General features: G+C 42.6%; 1 protein-coding gene across 3 annotated transcripts in view; it reads left to right on the plus strand.

Moving 5' to 3' along the window:
- Positions 1 to 1,501: 1,501 nt before the first annotated feature.
- The window catches only part of ret (ret proto-oncogene receptor tyrosine kinase), an 18,578-nt gene continuing 1,663 nt past the window's right edge, over positions 1,502 to 18,416 (plus strand). Inside the window, exons 1-20 of one of the 3 annotated variants that reach the window (XM_005927064.3) lie at positions 1,502 to 1,731; positions 1,844 to 1,935; positions 10,892 to 11,137; positions 11,381 to 11,674; positions 12,110 to 12,345; positions 12,429 to 12,612; positions 12,691 to 12,890; positions 14,002 to 14,284; positions 14,399 to 14,530; positions 14,999 to 15,109; positions 15,208 to 15,324; positions 15,442 to 15,686; positions 15,774 to 15,921; positions 16,043 to 16,150; positions 16,233 to 16,447; positions 16,578 to 16,700; positions 16,787 to 16,857; positions 17,056 to 17,193; positions 17,358 to 17,457; positions 18,083 to 18,230. In XM_005927064.3, coding sequence (XP_005927126.1) covers positions 1,869 to 1,935; positions 10,892 to 11,137; positions 11,381 to 11,674; positions 12,110 to 12,345; positions 12,429 to 12,612; positions 12,691 to 12,890; positions 14,002 to 14,284; positions 14,399 to 14,530; positions 14,999 to 15,109; positions 15,208 to 15,324; positions 15,442 to 15,686; positions 15,774 to 15,921; positions 16,043 to 16,150; positions 16,233 to 16,447; positions 16,578 to 16,700; positions 16,787 to 16,857; positions 17,056 to 17,193; positions 17,358 to 17,457; positions 18,083 to 18,230 — 3,166 coding nt within the window. In that variant the 5' untranslated portion in view covers positions 1,502 to 1,731; positions 1,844 to 1,868. Of the gene's footprint in view, positions 1,936 to 10,891; positions 11,138 to 11,380; positions 11,675 to 12,109; positions 12,346 to 12,428; positions 12,613 to 12,690; positions 12,891 to 14,001; positions 14,285 to 14,398; positions 14,531 to 14,998; positions 15,110 to 15,207; positions 15,325 to 15,441; positions 15,687 to 15,773; positions 15,922 to 16,042; positions 16,151 to 16,232; positions 16,448 to 16,577; positions 16,701 to 16,786; positions 16,858 to 17,055; positions 17,194 to 17,357; positions 17,458 to 18,082; positions 18,361 to 18,416 lie in introns of those variants that run through there. The other 2 variants (XM_014335105.2, XM_042222831.1) reach the window with 2 other exon arrangements.

An 18,416-nucleotide genomic window follows, 5' to 3' on the forward strand; every position in this document is an offset into this window, starting at 1 on the left:
GCAGATGCCATGTCCACACCACCGTATTTCCTTCTCTTTATTGATTCTCGTTGAGCATACGTCTCAGGATACCTATAGTCTGTCATATGGAAACATTATCCCAGATACAATACACTGTCCTCAGGCAGACTTCTTGGCTTCTTATATCACATAATGCCCCTTGGTACAGCAAGTAGCATTACATTTGAATAAACTGCTTATCATGTTATTCAATAATACAGAGAACCCCCAACAATCATATGACCCCCTTTAAGCAATGCTTTGGGAACAATAGGACGGAAAAACTTCCCTCTAACAGGAAGAAACCTCCAGCAGAACCAGGTTCATGGTGGTGTAGGCGTCTGTTGTGACCAGTTAGAGATGAGGGGAGGGAGACAAGACAAAGACGTGCCATGTAAGAGAGCCAGAGATGAATAATAACTCATGATTATGTGCAGAGGTGTATAAAAACATAGCAAGTGAAAATGAAACATTCAGTGCATGGTTGGATTCAGCGTCACCTGATCCAGCCCTAACTATATGCTTGATTTCAAAACAAAGTATTAACAATAAAACCAATTTCACAGGTTACTCTTTTCGTATCAAACGTACAGAAGCATACAACCTATCTAGCTTTGTTAAAATGCCATCTCTTTCTTTACAGCTTCACAGCTAATTTTCTCCTTTAACCTTTCTATGATCACCAATTTAAGGGCATATTGTTTTTAAAGTCTTCTTTAAGATACTGACGGCTCAGTGAGGAGAGGTGAAAATGTAAGCACTGTAAGTAGCAGCTATTATATTTTCTCCCAGTTGGTGAAAGTTAGTGAAGCGTCTGAGAAAGCCCCCTTTATCTTCTGTAGCCCAGTGAGCCTTTGTGTTTTTGCTCCATGCAGAGACATTGATTGGAAAGACACTGCTGAGAGAGTGACTGGTGTCCTGGCCCGAGGCTGCAGCAATGCATCACTCCACGCTATCTCCTCACTGTTCAGTCACACAGAGATCCCGCTCTTTAACACACCCTCAGCTTCTGACACACACACACACACACTCAGACCTGAGAGAGGAACGGTCCCACATCATTTAACCCCCTGATTTCATTCTGGGACTTTGATCCAAAGACTGCAGAGGACTTCTACTCAGCTGGGGAGTGTTAATTATCCACATGGAGTACTTGGATGCAATAAAATGTCTAGGCAAAAAAACCCCAACAACAACAACTTAGCCCTGTCACTTCACTGGCAGGAGTTTCACTTAATTCTTGCCACCAACTGGAACATTGTGCTCAAAGTCTATTTTTTATTCAACCGAATTAAACAAACGAATTCATCGAAGCTACTTCAAGCTTAGCAAAATTAAACAAAAAGGCACAATTACAATTATCACACGGCTGTTATAATGAACCGGTTACTAAAACGAGCACACCTGATGCCCACCTTTAAAGAGCGCCTGTGCCTTTAAAGTGAACCATTACGCGCCCAGTCATAATTGTTAATAATTACGCCCCACCACCTCCCCCGCGCAGATCCTTAATGAGATGACTGACCTGCTGTTAAATTATGCTCTTAAATTTCCTGTAGATGCTATGCCGCCCTGCTTCTGCGGAAGCAGCGGGGCAGTGAGTAGTGAAGCAGTGAACCTCCTCCCCCCCACCAGACCAGCCAGTCAGCCCAGCAGCAGCCTCTGTAGCCTCAACACAGCAGCCCGTCTATGGGACACTGAGGACTTCATCTGGACGCAGAGCGCGCACTGGTTTATACCCCCCATCTTTGTATATTTTATCGGTTTGATTATTGCTCTTGTTATCATTATTATTATTTAATTTTCGCCCAGAGGAACTTTTTTGGATCGTCTTTTCATTCAGAAACTTTCACCTATGGTTCGCGAATATGGGGTCAAGTTGTGGTTTCTCTCGGGGAAACAACGTCGCGCTGTTTCTGCTGCTGCTGCTGGAAGGTAAGGTTCATCATCAGTTCTCCTGTCACTGGAAAAGGGTGAAGGAGCGCACGATGAAGTTGCAAACTAATGCTAAATGTTGCACTAGTGTGTCCGAACGTTTTTGAAACAAAATAAATGCTCTGGTCTTAACTATTAATACAGAGGAGACGATTTAATGTTCGCTTCTTATTTTAAACGCGTTCATCTTTAGTATTATAAATTATTCAGACAGCATTAGCTTTAGTCTTTGAGTTTTTATCTCCGTCTCTTACTGACCTTTCTGCCAGAGAGACCGTTTAGCGCAGAAGGAATTAAAATATGTTTATTTAAAATTTATATTTAGTATCTGCAAAGCTGGCCAAGGTGAAGAGAAATAGGTGCTGCCACAGAGCGAGCCACTGAACATGAAGTCTAGATTGCAACTGACAAATACACAGGGCTGCTCAAGTGAAAAGCTAAATTGCAGCATTTTGGAAGCTGAGTGATTTTTAAGGCCTTTTTCCCCCGACGAAGTATCTGAAAGGGCACGAACACAACGCCAGCACTGTGCCACACAGCAGAAAAGTGATCCTTGCATTGTGCGCTGGCTATGCGTGGCATGACAACAATGAAACGTAGAGTAGAATGAATGCAGCCATATATCATAATATTATAATCCCGTCCACAATCCCACAGCCCAACTGCACTAACACTGCCCTCTCATGAAGTCTATATTTAAAGTGTCCCTCATAGTTCAGGACTGTGCCGCCAGTATGTCAGATGTAATGCTCGAACAAATACAGGGTGTTTTTTGGACTTCAGAGGTTATCAGTGCTTTTATAAAGGGAGGCAAACAAGCATTATGATCAAAGTCTTTGAGTGGATCTGGGATGTATAAAAAGATGTTCATTTCTATGTGTATGGAGCACTGCTGGTTTTTTCCTGCAATAAACTACAGGCCTACTTAATCACCCAGGGGAGCAGTTTTCTGCAGAGTAGTTAAAAAGATTAATGCAACTGTTAAGGTAGAACACTTTTATGCAGTGTCCTCTGATTATTTTTTCACTGTTACACGCGCTGTTTAATCAGTCCATAGTCCACACACAGTCAGACACGCATGCTGTTCTTACAGACCTTACATGCATCCACATGGCTTTTCCTGCTGGGCTCTGCTTGCACAGTCACCAAAGCAGGCGTTTCTCCTGATATTTATAGAAGAAAAGGGCTGGTCTCGTTGCACTTCATGTGTCAAGGACGTGTTGGTAATTAAATGGGTGCTGAAAGCTGCACCCTACGTGAATGTGGCGTCCATCACCTGCCTGTTTGTTGCAACAAAAGACCTACACTTGTTCAGGGAGGAGAAGAGGCGAGCCATGGGCAGGTGTGCAGCAGCTGCTCCTATCTCTGGGCAAACACTGGCTGTTTGTTTTCTTCAGGAAAATATTGCCTGTTATGCAAGTGGACGGGCCGCTTGGGCTGCTGCCGGGCTTGCCACAAAGTGACATAGTCTGATTTTACCGGATCGATGATTGTTTTTATTTTACCCCACTTTGTGAGGATGTTCTGCCTGTTGTGACTCCTTTAAAACATCTTAAATCACTAAATGGTTTTTACATATGAGTCATTTTCCAAGTAAATGAGTCATGTTGTGATGCACTTTTTGCATCACATTACGTCTAATGTGGATTTTTATTGCTGTTTTAGTCACTGATTGAATCTAAAGAATATTTTTGCTTTAAATTTCAGTGGTACTACTTTGGTAAGCTCTCTGCAGTTTTACCAGAAGGTGGTAGACGGTTTTGTGGTCTGGTGTGAACTTATCCAGCTCCAGCTTAGCATTGAGAAAGGAGTTAGCAGTGGCCTCGAAAAGATCGAGGACTCCTATCATTCTTGTATATTATATGAGGGATGGTGGAAATGAGGAGGGCAAATAACTAGGATAAAATGAAACTCTCTGTCCTGCCAAGGCCCTTTTCCTTTACTGTATGTGAGGCCATGATTTAGATATTTTTTGGAGTTCAAACTCAGAAGTCTCCCTCATTGCAGAGAGGAAGATATTGCCAAAAATGTATCTTCAATACGGACAATATATCCCACCCTGCACACTGTTCCACTTGCCAGACTAAGACTAACTAAATGCGCCACTGGATGCCATAGGAGGTCTTTCCTTCCTGTGATCTCGTCCACTCATGAAGTTCCACATAAATATACATATGCATTTGTCAATTTAGTTTAACTTTAGTTTTTCTGATCTTCAGTGTAATTGTACAAATGGCACAGTCATGAATGGCTATTACAAAGGAATTTCCCGGTGGGGTTTATATAACTCCTGCTCCAGGTTCCAGTTTACTGATTAGTTTAGTGTTTCTCGCTGAGATCATCAAACAAAGGAAATTGGCAATCAGTGCTCACTTTTGTAGCAATCAGCATTTTTAAATGTTCCTGAGACATTGCCCTGCACTTAAGACCAAAGTAAAGTAGTTCAAGACATAAGCTGAAGTGAACTGGGAGCTGGGACGCCTCTATTCATTGTTCTTTATGAGGATTCCCATTAGCTGCCACTAAGGTTGCAGCTGCTCTTCTGTCTCTGTGCTTACGTCGTCAGAGATCGTGCAGTCACATGCACTTCTGTGTGAACAAAAAAGGCCAAAGAAAGGAATATCTGGCTCGTCGTTACTTTGTTTTTATTTACATTTTGAGGAAATCTGGAGAGCTCACTGAAACAACCATTTATTAATTAGATTTGGCCTTCAGCATCAGCTGGCAGCTTTATAAACAAAGCGTTTTGAGTTGAAAATACATTTTGTGACGGAACCTGGTCAAAGCCAAAATCCACTCCCCCTTTTTAACACACACATTTGTGTCATCTCTTACACAAAAAAGTGCCACAGATGTTTTCACGTAAAAGCATTGATCTGTTTTGCTTCCACCGTGACCTTGTTACGGTATCTCTGACCCTTCCTCGCCCTCTGACCGGTGAAACCATAACATAGTGGTATAGTGCTCCTCCTTCCCTTTAACTCAAAGCGATCATTTTCATCAGCATCTTTTCCTCTGGAGAAGTACCAGACCAACAGATCTCATTTGATACATGGTGCTATTGGATTTAGCCCCTTACAGCACGATATAATTAAGTAAAGCTTCTGTCTTGTGTTCCTCAAGGATGCATGATAAATATTGTCAATTTTCCACACTTGTTGTCACTGTGTTTATTTGAGTGTGAGTGGGAAACATCATTATGCAAGTAGATCAGATCTTTTTTACCGAGCTACGTCAACAGGAGTGCTTTTCTTTTTTGCATCTTAGAAAAAACATATTGTGATTCTTAAAACTTGCTATAGCAAAAAGTTTTTTTTTTTTTCAAAATGTGGCAAACAACAGACTATATTATTTTGATTCAAAACCAGAGCTAGCTGGCGTGTTCCCTCTTTTTTTTAAGCTCATGAGCGACAGTAAACATGCTGTCAGCCACAGACACTCTGATACCTGTTGGAACAGCTACAGCACTTTAGGCTGCTTTGTCTTCTCCCGATTTTCCCACTTTATCAGTCACAAGACTCTCATCCTTCGAGCTTCCCAGCCAAAGTGGACCCACGGTTTTTGAAATAACTTTCATCCAAATCACTGCTACTGCCTTGAGACTCCTGAGAGTCCCGACCTCTAATCCTAGGCTGCCATTTCTGCCGTCGCACGGATGCCGCTCCTACCTGTCAAACCCCTGTGTCTGATCCTCTAGTCAGTTCAGGGTCACACTTCGCTCTCATGCATGGGTAGAATCTAATTTGCTGTGGTGAAAGGACAAGGAGACATTGATTGAGATTTTACCCTCGGGGCATTTAGTCCTCTGGTTTCACATGGGTCTTGACAAGTTGTTTTCCAGTCGTGCAGCAGTGCACATCGTGTTTGACCCGTCATTACAACAATAAGTAAAACAAAGCACAGGCCCTGCTTATCTGAGTCCACATGGTGTGTGTGACACTGCAAAAATGGGAGTGACTCTACTGCCATACTGGTGCCAGAATCAAATTTGCACATTTACTGCAATCTCTCTAAAGAGAGCAAATAATAATAGTGGAAAATGTCCTTAAATTAACATTTTCCATAAATGCTGCTGATTCAAACTTATGTTGCTGTTTTCCCCCATCCTCTTCCAGCCCCACTTTGGCATCCATTTTTTTGGTCCTTCTTTTTACTAAAATGGATAAACATGCTGGAAATCTTTTTTCCGTCCTCTGCAACCACCTGCCAATGCCAGAAACTCTGAAAGCTCCACTTCCCTTTGTGCTGGTAGTTCAGCGATCTCCACTCCCCGGCATAAAGCAGCGACTTTTCCCATTGTTTCCACCAGATTCTCTCATGTTAGGACAGTCGTAACAAGCAGTCATAGTCTAGCAGTGCGAATAGTGGCGACTCATCTTAGTAGTGCCATTTAATGACGCTGGTGCATTAGGACACCTTATATATTAATGCATTTTTGCTGTGTTTGCTTCTTTGAAACAACAAGACTGTTGATGCTTCTGATGCACAGTATGTGTAAGTGATACACGTGACTGTGTTCAGCCTTGTTAGTTTTTCTCTCACTGCAGTGTTGCTCTGTTGTTTTTGCCTGCTCATTTTGCACCCGACTAAAATAATCTAACAGCTACTTGATAGATCGCCTTGGAAATGTGTACAGACATTCATGGCTCTGAGAAAATGAATCCCGATGATCTTAATGATCCCATGATTATTATTTTTTTGGTTTGCTTTATTGAGCACAATAATTAGGTCAAGATTTTAATTTGTCCAGTAACTGCACAACTAATGACATTTCCATCAATCTCAGACCGTATTTAGCACTGATTAGAAGATGCTACAATACAAACACTGGCATTGTCACCATGATGCAGCGTTACTGATGTTAGCATTCAGAGTACAGAGTAATGCTAAATGTAGATGATAAATACAGTCTCAAAGAGCTGGTAGCATGAGTCTAGACTGCTTGGTGTAGTGTTAAAACAGGCTGTAAAGCAATTCTTTCCCAAATCTGGTACTTTAAGCTAAACCCTTTATGAAACCTGTGGCTGTGAGCTATTTATGCAAATATAAATAAGCTCTCTGTGTTTTGACACGGGCATTTAGAGTATTTGCCTCCTTCTGTGTACATGTCAGTAAATCTGATGGCTTTTTACCACTGCTGTGGTGAGGGTAGATGATTTTATCAAAGCAACCTAATGACTGCTTCATCAAACTCAGTCTGGAGCTCCATGATGTACCACGTGTTCAATTTTTGATGCCACAGTCCTCCCCAGAGGAATCCTTAAACTGAGTTTGTACTTGCAGCTAACCCCCAAGGAGAGGTCCTATTAGATTTCTTGATGACTGATGAACATGGTTCATTGGACCTCAGCTCTTGTATTCTCTGGGGAATAATTGGATTACATTATGTGGTAATTGATTATTATGTTACGGTATGCATCATGGTAAACTGAGTAATCTACCTGGAGCCCGGCTGCCTTTTCCAAACTCAGATCAGCTATCTTATTAATCGGATGAAAACTTCGATGTCTGTGTCATTATGACAGGAAATGACTTTCTTTCCTTATTACACGTGTTGTTTTGAAAGATCGAAAAGCATCAGAGTCATGCCTATATAAATCCAGGTTCTGAAACCAGTGTGATACGATGAAGCATTTGAGCATAATAGGACAGGAAACAGAGGAGGGGGAAAGATTTCAAAACATTATGATCAATATTAGCTTTCATAAGTGGAATTATAGTCGAATGTGCAGCTTTTTAGCTAATTGAATCTCTGAAGAAAACCATTCCAGCAGCAGCAACATCTCTGGAAGCAGAGCAATCACGATACGTTTCCGAGTGATTATTATTTACATCACCGTGATATAACTGGGTGAACTGCTCCTTAATGTGCCTGGCTACAGCTTCTTTGTAAAAGATGATGGGTTCCTTGAAAACGTGGATATTGATGGGCTAAATTGTGGAGCAGGCTGTGAAATTACACGTGCACAGTAGAAGTAATGTTTCAGCGTCCACGCACAAGATGCCTAAGCAACTCCAATATTATGTTCGGCGGACGTGATTGCACTTGTGCAGCTTTTCTCTCTGTCTGTGTCATCAGTGGAAAACAATCAGCATCACTGTTGATTAGTGTGGTTATTGATTGATATGCTGCCAGATACACTGCCTTTCCAATGGGTCGTTACCAGGGGCAGACGCAGACCTCATTGACCTTGGGAGAAAAAGGGGCACGAAGCTGAGCTCTTACTGTTGGAGGTCCAGACTAAGAACGCAATTATAATGTCAAGTTATCACACAGCAGCAGCCGGGCAGGGTCACGTTTCCTCATCTGCCACGCTTCTGACAAGGATGCTCAGCGAGGACGTCTGAGTGGGAGATCCACATTTTGTTTCATTGAGGATTGGAGGTAGATTAGTAAGCCAGTGGGTTACTCCGGCACATGAGCTCATAGCTAGTAAATCTATCAGGCGAAGCACGCATTGAGCTAATTGAGTTCCTGTCTTTGTCTGGGACGATGGAGGGCGTCCCACCCTATCAGCTCAGACCTGTCCCAGACATGCTGTGGTCTGTGGCTGACGGGGAGCGTGGTTTCACATTTTGTGATGAGCTTTTGTCCTTTTTGTTCTTTTGCAGTTATAATACGAGACAAAAACAAACACACGCGCGCCCAGGCACGATTAACTCATGGAGACTGCGATCGTAAACGACAACCAGGAAGCGCACACGTTTATATAGACGTAAGAGGGTTTTCCACTGTTTCGTGTTCCTGTTTTTCAGCGTTGGATAAATCCAGTTTCACTATCCACTCGGCGGTACATGATATCTACAGTAAACATGGATTGCTACATGAATTGTCCTGTTTAAACACTCTCTGTTTGCAAAATTACTTTCAAAGGAATGACACTGTATGCAGAAGCTCAGCATGAGTTTTATAGGTGATCGAAGGCTGTAAAACATCTGCTTATGATGCTAATGTTTACACACTGTGAGCAATAACAGGCCAAGGCTGTTCCAAAACAGCCCACTAAAATCCGGAAAGAACGTTCTTTAGCGGTCCAGAGACAAAGCATGGAAATGAAGCCTCTGCAACGTCTTTTTAATCTTTTCGGTCTTTATTTAGACATGAATATAATAGGTGAAAATGTCACCACCAGCTGTATTTCTGCCATTCTTGTGCATCATTTAGAGAAGGTAATGAGTCATGCCTTGGAAAAGCATCATCATGGCTTCACAGACCAAAGATGCCATTTGCTCGGATGGGCCTGCTTGATGCATTCAATTAATTAGTTTTGATATAAACTGCTTGCTTTCTGTTGGCTTCTGTCCTAGAAAGAAATTGAATTTTGAATGATATAAACGAGTTGTGTTGCAGGGGGTCCGGCCACTGTGGCTTGCAGCCAATGCCTGCCTTCATAAATGTGTTCAGCTCCCGCTGGTTAACACGTTGGACCATGTAGCTTTATTTGCAGAGCTGCTGTCATCTGCTGTATTCAATTTGTGGCCGTCGTCTGTGAGATTTCTGTAGATTAATTAAATTGTCTGTATGCATCCGATGAGGGATTGTAGAGAGTAGTGGGAGTCTTTTCTGACCTGTCAAATAGAAATGAGTCCAATCATTTAACATCTTATCCAAGCAGTAGAGACATTAAAGCAGTAATATATTATGATAATGATTAAGCTGCTTTTCGAGCCCGTGCCACTGTGATAACAGCCCCCTCTAATGGTTGTTTTGGGTATACAGTTGAAGCCCTGATGCTCAGATTACGCGTCTTTTAATGTGTTTCATACCTTTTAACTGTATAAACTGAGTATAATTACAACCTAAAATAATCTGTGGACAGTTCTTTACTTTTTTTCTATTTTTTCCCTCAAATCTTTTGTACAATTTCTCAGAAATCTTTTATGCATCATGAAGCCAATTACCTATTTCAGACCTTTTCATGGTATGAAATAGTAAAAATAAGCTAAGATGCAATGGAAATACAATAAAATACAGTCAATAGTATGAGTGTGAATGACTGCATTTTGGCTGTAATAGATTTAGGGGATGGAAAAATCATCCCTAGTCATGAAACCAACTCCCACCATCCCCACCAAGATTAACAAACATGAGCCCTGCTGTTTGTTTTGCCTCCGGAACACTTTTAATAAAAAGGTCTGCAGCCTCATTGAGCGTATCTCCATCCTTGAGGAAGGACGGCCACATTTTATCCATCAGCTCGGCCTCCTGTCATCTAAGCCCCTCAAAATTAAATCAATGTCTGAAACCAGAGCCGAGGCTTCAACCGCACCAACAGAAATAGAAAATCTAGTTTTGCTGTCTGCTAATGACATTAGTGCGTTCCCTAAATGGTCGCCTACCGTCATCAAAGAGGAACACAACAGGGATATAATTACAGAAGGAACACTCGCATCTCCATTTTCCTGTAAAACACACACACAGCCTGCTATTTTGCTTTATGGATTACTCGTCAACCCCCCCAACACACACACACGCACACACACAGACTTGCAGGCAGTGATACATGTCTCCTCCGTATCATGTTATTCCTTGTAATTAAACTTTTCAAGGTGAACACAAGGAGAATCGGAAACCACATGTTATTGACCACATGAGAAATTCATTAAAGGAGCTGCATAAGTGTCATTTGAGCCCTGCTTTCAATTTCCGCTAACGTGGGAGAGAGATGAAAGATATATTAGAAGATAAAAAAAAACCTGGACCTGTCGTAGTCCATGTATGTGTTGATTTCCATTCGGTGCCCAGATGGCATTGTCAGTGGGTATTGTTGACTCAGTTAAACATCCAGAAAGAGATGTCTGATACGCTGTCATCAGCACCTGCAATGTAATCATGCCTTATTTTTCAGTTATGGTAACATTTTCCTTAAAAGCAATAATAATAACACTTTTCTCCTGTGATTCGTTTGGCTGCCAAATTTTAAACATCTGGTTATTTCATGTCCACTTGGTGCAGGAGCGACGTGTCTGTACTTCCCTCAGAAGGAGTACATTGAGACTGTATATGTTGGCCAGCAGGCCGGGACACCCATCCTCCAGGTCCACGCCATGCGGGACGATAAAACTGAGAAGCCACACTTCTACCTGTGCCCAACAAAGACTGCCACGCCTCCACACTACAGCTCCTGGTTCTACATGAACATCAACACCGGGACACTATTCTTGAACAAAACCCTGGAGGAGAGCGACTTTGCCCAGCTATGTGAGTTGGATACAAGGCTTTTGATGGTAATGCACAGTCCTATTTCAGTGCCAGGTATTCGCTACACACAAGAGTAAATTAGTTTCTGGACATTTATGCTCTTCGCATACCAATAATGCTCTGGCTTCGAGTTCAGGATGATAATGTGATTGCATAAAAGCAAAGAAGAGCTGTGTCATCAAAAAAAGCACTGTCTGAGATTAAAATGCCTCTTGTTTTTGTTTTGGCTCTGTGTCCCATCAGATCAAAGGTCGTGGTCTGTGAGAAAGTTATTCCTGAATGCCATGGTGCGATCTGAGTTCACCAACAAGCCCTTTTGCCTCATGCGGAAACCTGTGCAGATCACCTTGGACTTTGTCAATGCCACATTGCCTCAGTGTGCTCAGACAGATACGAAGGAACTCTGCTTCCCACACAGAGATACGTCCAACCCACACATCATGGAAAACAGGTTCCCAGGAGCCCTGCGGCAGCTACAGCGTCTCACCAGACTCAATGTCTGCCCAAACTACACCATCTCTTACAGTGTGGAATCAGGTTAGACACATCGGACCAAAAACATATTATCTTGTGAAAGGAGAACCATATGTACAACTACATATGTATGCATGTATATGTATGTATGTGTGTATTACCCGCCAATATAGTCCATCATAGGATAATCAGAAGTAGTGTTTTTACATTTTGGCTGATGCCGGCAGCATCCCGTGAAGGAGCGGGGGCCATTTTCAACCAAAATGCTCATTTTTTTAGTTGTCATTTTTTATGTTTTAAATATCAACACTTAGAGTTTCAGTTTCAACAAACTTTTTCAAATGAATGAAACTTTTGACCCTGGTTTAGTTCCATTGAGATGTTTTACGATGCTGCTTTTATGTCATATTCAGTATGCCACCTGATTCATGTGGTTGCGTCCACATGCAGGCTCGTTTGTTCGATTGCTTTGTTTAATTTTGTTCCTTTTTTCTGCAGACCCTCCGGGACCTTTTGCTGTAAACGACAACAAAGAGCTGGTGGTAAACGCTCAGCTGGACCGCGAGGAGAGCGAATGCTACAGACTCCTGCTGGTTTGTAACGTCCAGTCAGAAACCACCATCATCAAGGTGGAAACGACGCTGAATGTTTTTGTCAATGATGAGGATGATAACGCGCCATATGTGAACGGAACAGACTCGGCAGACGTAGTCATCAGCTATAATCGGACGAAGGTGATTGTGTACAGATGCGGTGTTGGTTAAGTTCATGTTTACATGAGGCCTGAAATTTCTCAATGTGACTTTCTTTTTTTCAGGGTGGAACTTTTGGCTCCTTGTATGTCTTTGACAGAGATCTAACCCCGATCTTAGGCGACAACCACAATAAGTATGTGGGGACTTGGCTCAACACTGACCCATGGATAAAGGAAACATTTGACATAAAAAACTCCTTCACTGAAAAAAAAGCCAAAGGCATTCGAGAGACTGTGCACAACTACCGTAAGTACTCCAAGGCTGCGCGCGCGACAATTAGTTACATTAGGAGATGAGGCTTTTCACGATTTCTCTTGATTTCAGAGCTGGTCCTGAAGAGGAACCTGCACGTGACAGAGAATCGCACCCTGCAACTCGACTACCTGGTCAATGACACCACCTATCCCGGTCTAGAGGGAACAGTGTTGCTGCACTTCAATGTCACCATCTTACCCGTCCAAATCCACTTCCCCAACGTCACACATATATTCACAGTCTCACGCAGAGCTTCTCCTTATGCACAGGTACTCACGACTGCATGACTGCTTATCATGCAAACCTTAAACTTTGTATTTGGTCTAGATTTAGATTAAAATATATATTATTATAAGCTTTTAAGAGAGCTGGGATAGGCTCCAGCCCGACCCAAGAACTGGAGTAGAAGAAGAAGATGGATGGATTAATGGACACACAAAAAAATTATCTTTCCATCGTGATAGCATCACGGACAGTGACAAAGATATAGTCTGATTCTTTTTAATGATCGTATTCATGACATAATTAACAAATGAATCATTGTTGGCCTATGAAAGGGACAAGGGACAAAAGTCATAGGCAATATGAACCATCAGTGGCCTCATATCAGTTTCTTTATACTGAACTCTGACAGAGAGACTTCAAGAAATTGAATTGTAGGTACTTGCTCCATTATGATGCATTGGGAAATGCATTTGATTTGACTAACCCTGCTGTACACTGGCTTTATAAGCCATCACACTGCACATGCTTTAGAACACAGTAACTCACAACTACAGATCTCTCTGTATGTTTTACAAAATAAAGATATTCACCTGTGTCTTGCTTAAACCAAACCTGTTTACAGTCAGCAGAAGGTAAAACTTCTGGGAGGTTTAGTAGCTTTTATCCATTGATTATTGTTCAGTACTAATCCAATGTAAGTGGCCATCAGTGCAATCCTTTGACATTATAGTTACATTAAAATCCTGATGATGATAATAATAATAATAATAATAATAATAATAATAATAATAATAATAATAATAATAATAATAATACATTTTATTTATGGTCAATGGAGCTGTTCATTAAATCTACAGATAGACTGCCACCTGCTGGCAGTAAAAAAATAACATCTCAAATGTTTTCTGTTCATTTTCATACTTTGTAGCAAAAACAAAACTATTCTGGCTATTCTGGCTTTATAAAATGTACCACAATCAGTTTGTAATTATTTGAATTAATGGCAGATTTTTTTTTCTTCAGATCATGTAGGAATGAACTAGTAATTTGCATTTCAAATTGTTGTATTCAGTTGGTGTGTGCATTATTCCATCCTTACACTTGTATTCTCCAGTGTCATTCACATTTTCAATCTCTTGTCCCAACTCCTGTCAGGTTGGCAAAATCTGTGTGGAAAACTGCCAGCAGTTCGATGGCTTCAGTGTCATATACCGACTTGAGGTGCCAGATAAGAACATGTCTGCTGACTCACAGGCCTGCTACACAGCCATAAGCATCACCCAATCCCCAAACTGGAAGTGGGGACATCTGTATGTGAATGACTCTGAGGCACTGCGCAAACCCGAGTGCCAGGACTTGCAGTACCTTGTTGTTGCTCAGGAGGGAAACGAACAGCTGGAGGCGAGCACTCAGATCCACATCAAAATAGATGGCACAGGTAGGTACTACTTCACAGCAAGCACACATGCAGACTATTTTCAAGCATGTTACCCCGATCTCTAGTGTCCTTTAAAGATTTGGTAATGTGCTCTTTTGGCTTTGCTGTACGTAGCAATCAAAGCTGGTCAGAAGAGCCAGCAGGTCCTGTCCTGTGCAGAGAACAGGCAGCGAACAGATTGTGAGTCTACCCAAGGCCTGGGGGCAACAACCGGCAGATGCCAGTGGAGGCAGGGCACTGAGAAAGGTACTTTATATTTCATAAAGACAAACTTTTTTCTCCTTAACTTGTAACTTTTTAACATTACTGAATGATTATGAGACCTTGGGGGAAGTTCACTAGAACCAGATGAGTACATGTTTTCTTCAGTGTAAGTAATGAAACAAATTAAAGGGCTAAAGGGCCGAATACTGCATGTGTATCCTTTTCAGTAAGATCATTTTGCTACAGGAAGTGGCAAAACATGGTCCTAATTTGGCTGAAAAACAAGTGTGACTAACACCCTACTGTTGCTAAAGCAAGCCAACACTGTGGTGCAGGCTGCTGTTAAAACCGTTGCATGTTGCAGTGTTAAGGACACATGCAGTCAGGTTAAGGCAACTTTTGAATGGGTTTTTGAATGCAAAGTACTTGCAGTTTGGTTACCAGTCTTGGCTGTTTTCCCCCTTGTTTCCTGCTGAGGTTTCTCTTTCTTTTCTTGTGTTCATATTCCAGGAATAACTGAAAATTATTCAACATGCTCCCCTGACCTGCAGACATGCCCAGATAGTGTTTGTGATGCAGTGGAAAGTAAAGATCCTTCAATCTGCCCGCAAGACTGCACAAGTATGCTTTCCCTTTTAACACACATGCAGTGTATAACAGCGAGAATAAGGACATTCTGCTTTATGTAGACTGTGCTCACGCTGGATTTGTCTCTGCAGAGGAGCCCGTTATTGGAGGCCATGAACGAGGCTTGAGTGGGAACGGGATTAAGGCCTGCTATGGAACCTGCTACTGCTTCACAGAAAGATGCTTCTGTGAGAAGGATGACATTGAGCGTGAGTTTCCCTAAACCACACAGAACTGCTGCTGATTAACTCACTCCGTTTTAACTCTGAATCAGCAAAGCACTGAGTGCTTCTTTCTTTAAAACTGTGCAACATACTCTCTTCCAGAGACGCTATGTGATGAAATGTGTAAGACCGTCATTGCCACAGCTCTTCTCCTCTCCTTCATCGTGTCCATCCTCCTGTCCTCATACTTCATCCGCCGATACCACAAGAACTCGCCAAAGCCCCCGATAGCATCTGCTGAGATGACTTTCCGTCGGCCAGCTCAAGCCTATCCCATTAGCTTCCCTGCCAACAATGTCCGCCGGGGCTCGCAGGAATCGATTGAGACCGAAACCTTTAAAATACCTGTAAGGTTCTTCCAGCACTTTCATCTCCTGTGTCTCATATGTTGAATCTTTTGAGAAGTACAAACCGTCATTGCCTTGTCTCAACAGGAGGATCCAAAGTGGGAGTTTCCTCGTAAAAACCTTGTGCTTGGCAAGACGCTGGGAGAAGGAGAGTTTGGGAAAGTTGTCAAGGCAACAGCATTCAGGCTGAAAGGAAAAGCTGGATACACCACTGTGGCTGTGAAAATGCTTAAAGGTAAAAGTACCCAGGCAAAGGCCAGACAAGCCTAGCAGCACTTGTGATATATGAGGAGTGAATGTCTGAAGAGGTGAGTGGTTTCATCATTATGATCCCCCCCTCTTTTCCTCCGTGACAGAAAACGCCTCGCACAGCGAGCTGCGTGACCTGCTGTCAGAATTCACTCTGCTGAAGCAAGTCAACCACCCGCACGTCATAAAGATGTACGGAGCTTGCAGCCAGGATGGTAAGACCTCCGTCTTCCTGCCATCCCATCCCAGAACATGCGTGTTGCACATTGAGTCTAAGAGCCCTGCTTCTCTGAATAGGTCCATTGTATCTCATCGTCGAGTATGCCAAGTATGGGTCACTCCGTAATTTCCTTCGTGAGAGTCGGAAAGTTGGCCCGAGCTATATGGGCAGGGATGCCAACCGAAACTCAAGCTACCTGGAGAACCCAGACGACAGGGCTCTCACCATGGGTGACCTGATCTCCTTTGCCTGGCAGATTTCCAGAGGCATGCAGTACCTGGCAGAAATGAAGGTATAAGGCCAAGCTGGTGTTTTACTTTGTAAAATATTTGAACAATTCAGTGGAAGATTCATTGTAAGAAGCTTAAATGTCTGTTAAAGAAAAATGTGAGGCACTTTAAATGAGTGTGCTGGTCCAACAGCTTGTCCACAGGGACCTTGCAGCACGAAATGTCCTTGTTGCTGAAGGGCGGAAGATGAAGATCTCTGACTTTGGCCTGTCCAGAGACGTGTATGAAGAGGACTCATATGTTAAAAGAAGCAAGGTAGACAAAATAATAGAGAAGAGTAGTCATGATACAGGTACGTATACTGACATAGTCACTCAGCAGCATCTCTCTGTATTTTTCAGGGCCGTATACCGGTTAAGTGGATGGCAATAGAGTCTTTGTTTGACCACATTTACACAACACAAAGTGACGTGTGAGTATAATTACGTCTTAAAGGAAATATTCTGACATTTTGGACAACAATAAGACAATAAAGCCCATGAATTAATCAGCATGCTTTTTTTTTGGGCAAGAACGCAATTAAGGGTGTTTTCCATTTGCAAAAAAACCCCAAGTCTCACTCTTATCTGTTCATAAAAATATTCTTAGGACCTTCTGTATTTTATTCCAGCTGGTCCTTCGGTGTGCTGCTGTGGGAGATTGTCACTCTGGGAGGAAATCCATACCCAGGTATCGCTCCCGAGCGCCTATTTAACCTCCTCAAGACTGGCTACAGGATGGAGAGACCAGAGAACTGCACGGAGGAAATGTGAGCTCTATTCTGTCACTTTATCATATCTACTTTAGCACCTCCTCATTACCATTGAGTGTTATAACTCCCCTGCACCACATTCGGGGGGAAATGACTCAGCTGGGAGGATTAAATGATACTCACTGTATTTCACCCACTTGAACCGTGCTCCTCTTTTCCAGGTATAACCTCATGCTCCGATGCTGGAAGCAAGAACCGGACAAGAGGCAGACATTTGCAGACATCAGCAAAGAACTGGAGAAGATGATGGTGAAAAGTCGGGTATGTTGAAGCTTTAAAATACCTTGTAGTGCTTTATTCATTTCTCTCCCCGGCAAGGAAGCAGGGGAGCTATAAATCAGCCTCTTTCTGTGTGTTACTGGCGCGATTTTGACAACACTTCAGTGAAGATCTGACAGATACAAGTTTGAGGGGTTTTCCTTTCAGATTTGGAGCAAGTCTAAAATAAGCAGTGTATCGTTTTTTAAGGACAGCATGTGCTTTGTCCAGCACGCACACAGACACATGCTGTGTTATGTTGTATGAACTGTCACTCTCCCCAAATCTCCTAAGATACCATAATTAGTGTTTGAAGAGCAATCCTAAATGTGGCCTTGGGCAGTGTAATCACAGAGCATGCCAGTCAGGCTCCTGCTGCAGAAGTGAGGCTAAATATAGAGCGTTTGAGCAGATGGGAATGCAGGCATCCTATAACGCAGCGGGCTCGTTCTTCACTGTTATCAATACCAGATAATGAGCAAGACTCTGGATGCGGTAAAGAGAACAATTTGGCAGAAATGTCTGCTGGAGCTTGCAGTCAGTGCACGGGTCACTCGTCCGACCTTTGCATGCTACAATCCCCCTCCTCCTTAATCAGCCTAATCACACCCTCATCTGCTCTTGTCAGGATTACCTGGATCTGGCGGCGTCCACTCCAGCCGATGCCCTGCTGTACGACGACGCCCTCTCTGAAGAGGACACACCACTAGTGGACTGTAATAACGCCCCTCTCCCTCGAACCCTCCCCTCCACATGGATTGAAAACAAGCTCTATGGTAGAATCTCCCATGCATTTACTCGATTTTAGAAACAGGACACACTACACAAGCTCTCTTTTTTGGCAAGTTGTGATTGGCTTTTTTTTTTTTTTTTTTTTCCCCCGTAGTCAAGTGTGTGTGACTGTGATCTAGGCATGCCTTTCGCTAATGCTGACATAGCTCCCATTTCATCGTAAATGAGAG

Source organism: Haplochromis burtoni, unplaced genomic scaffold (assembly GCF_018398535.1).
Source record: "Haplochromis burtoni strain Fernald_Lab_line unplaced genomic scaffold, NCSU_Asbu1 Contig_96, whole genome shotgun sequence".
NCBI lineage: Eukaryota > Metazoa > Chordata > Actinopteri > Cichliformes > Cichlidae > Haplochromis > Haplochromis burtoni.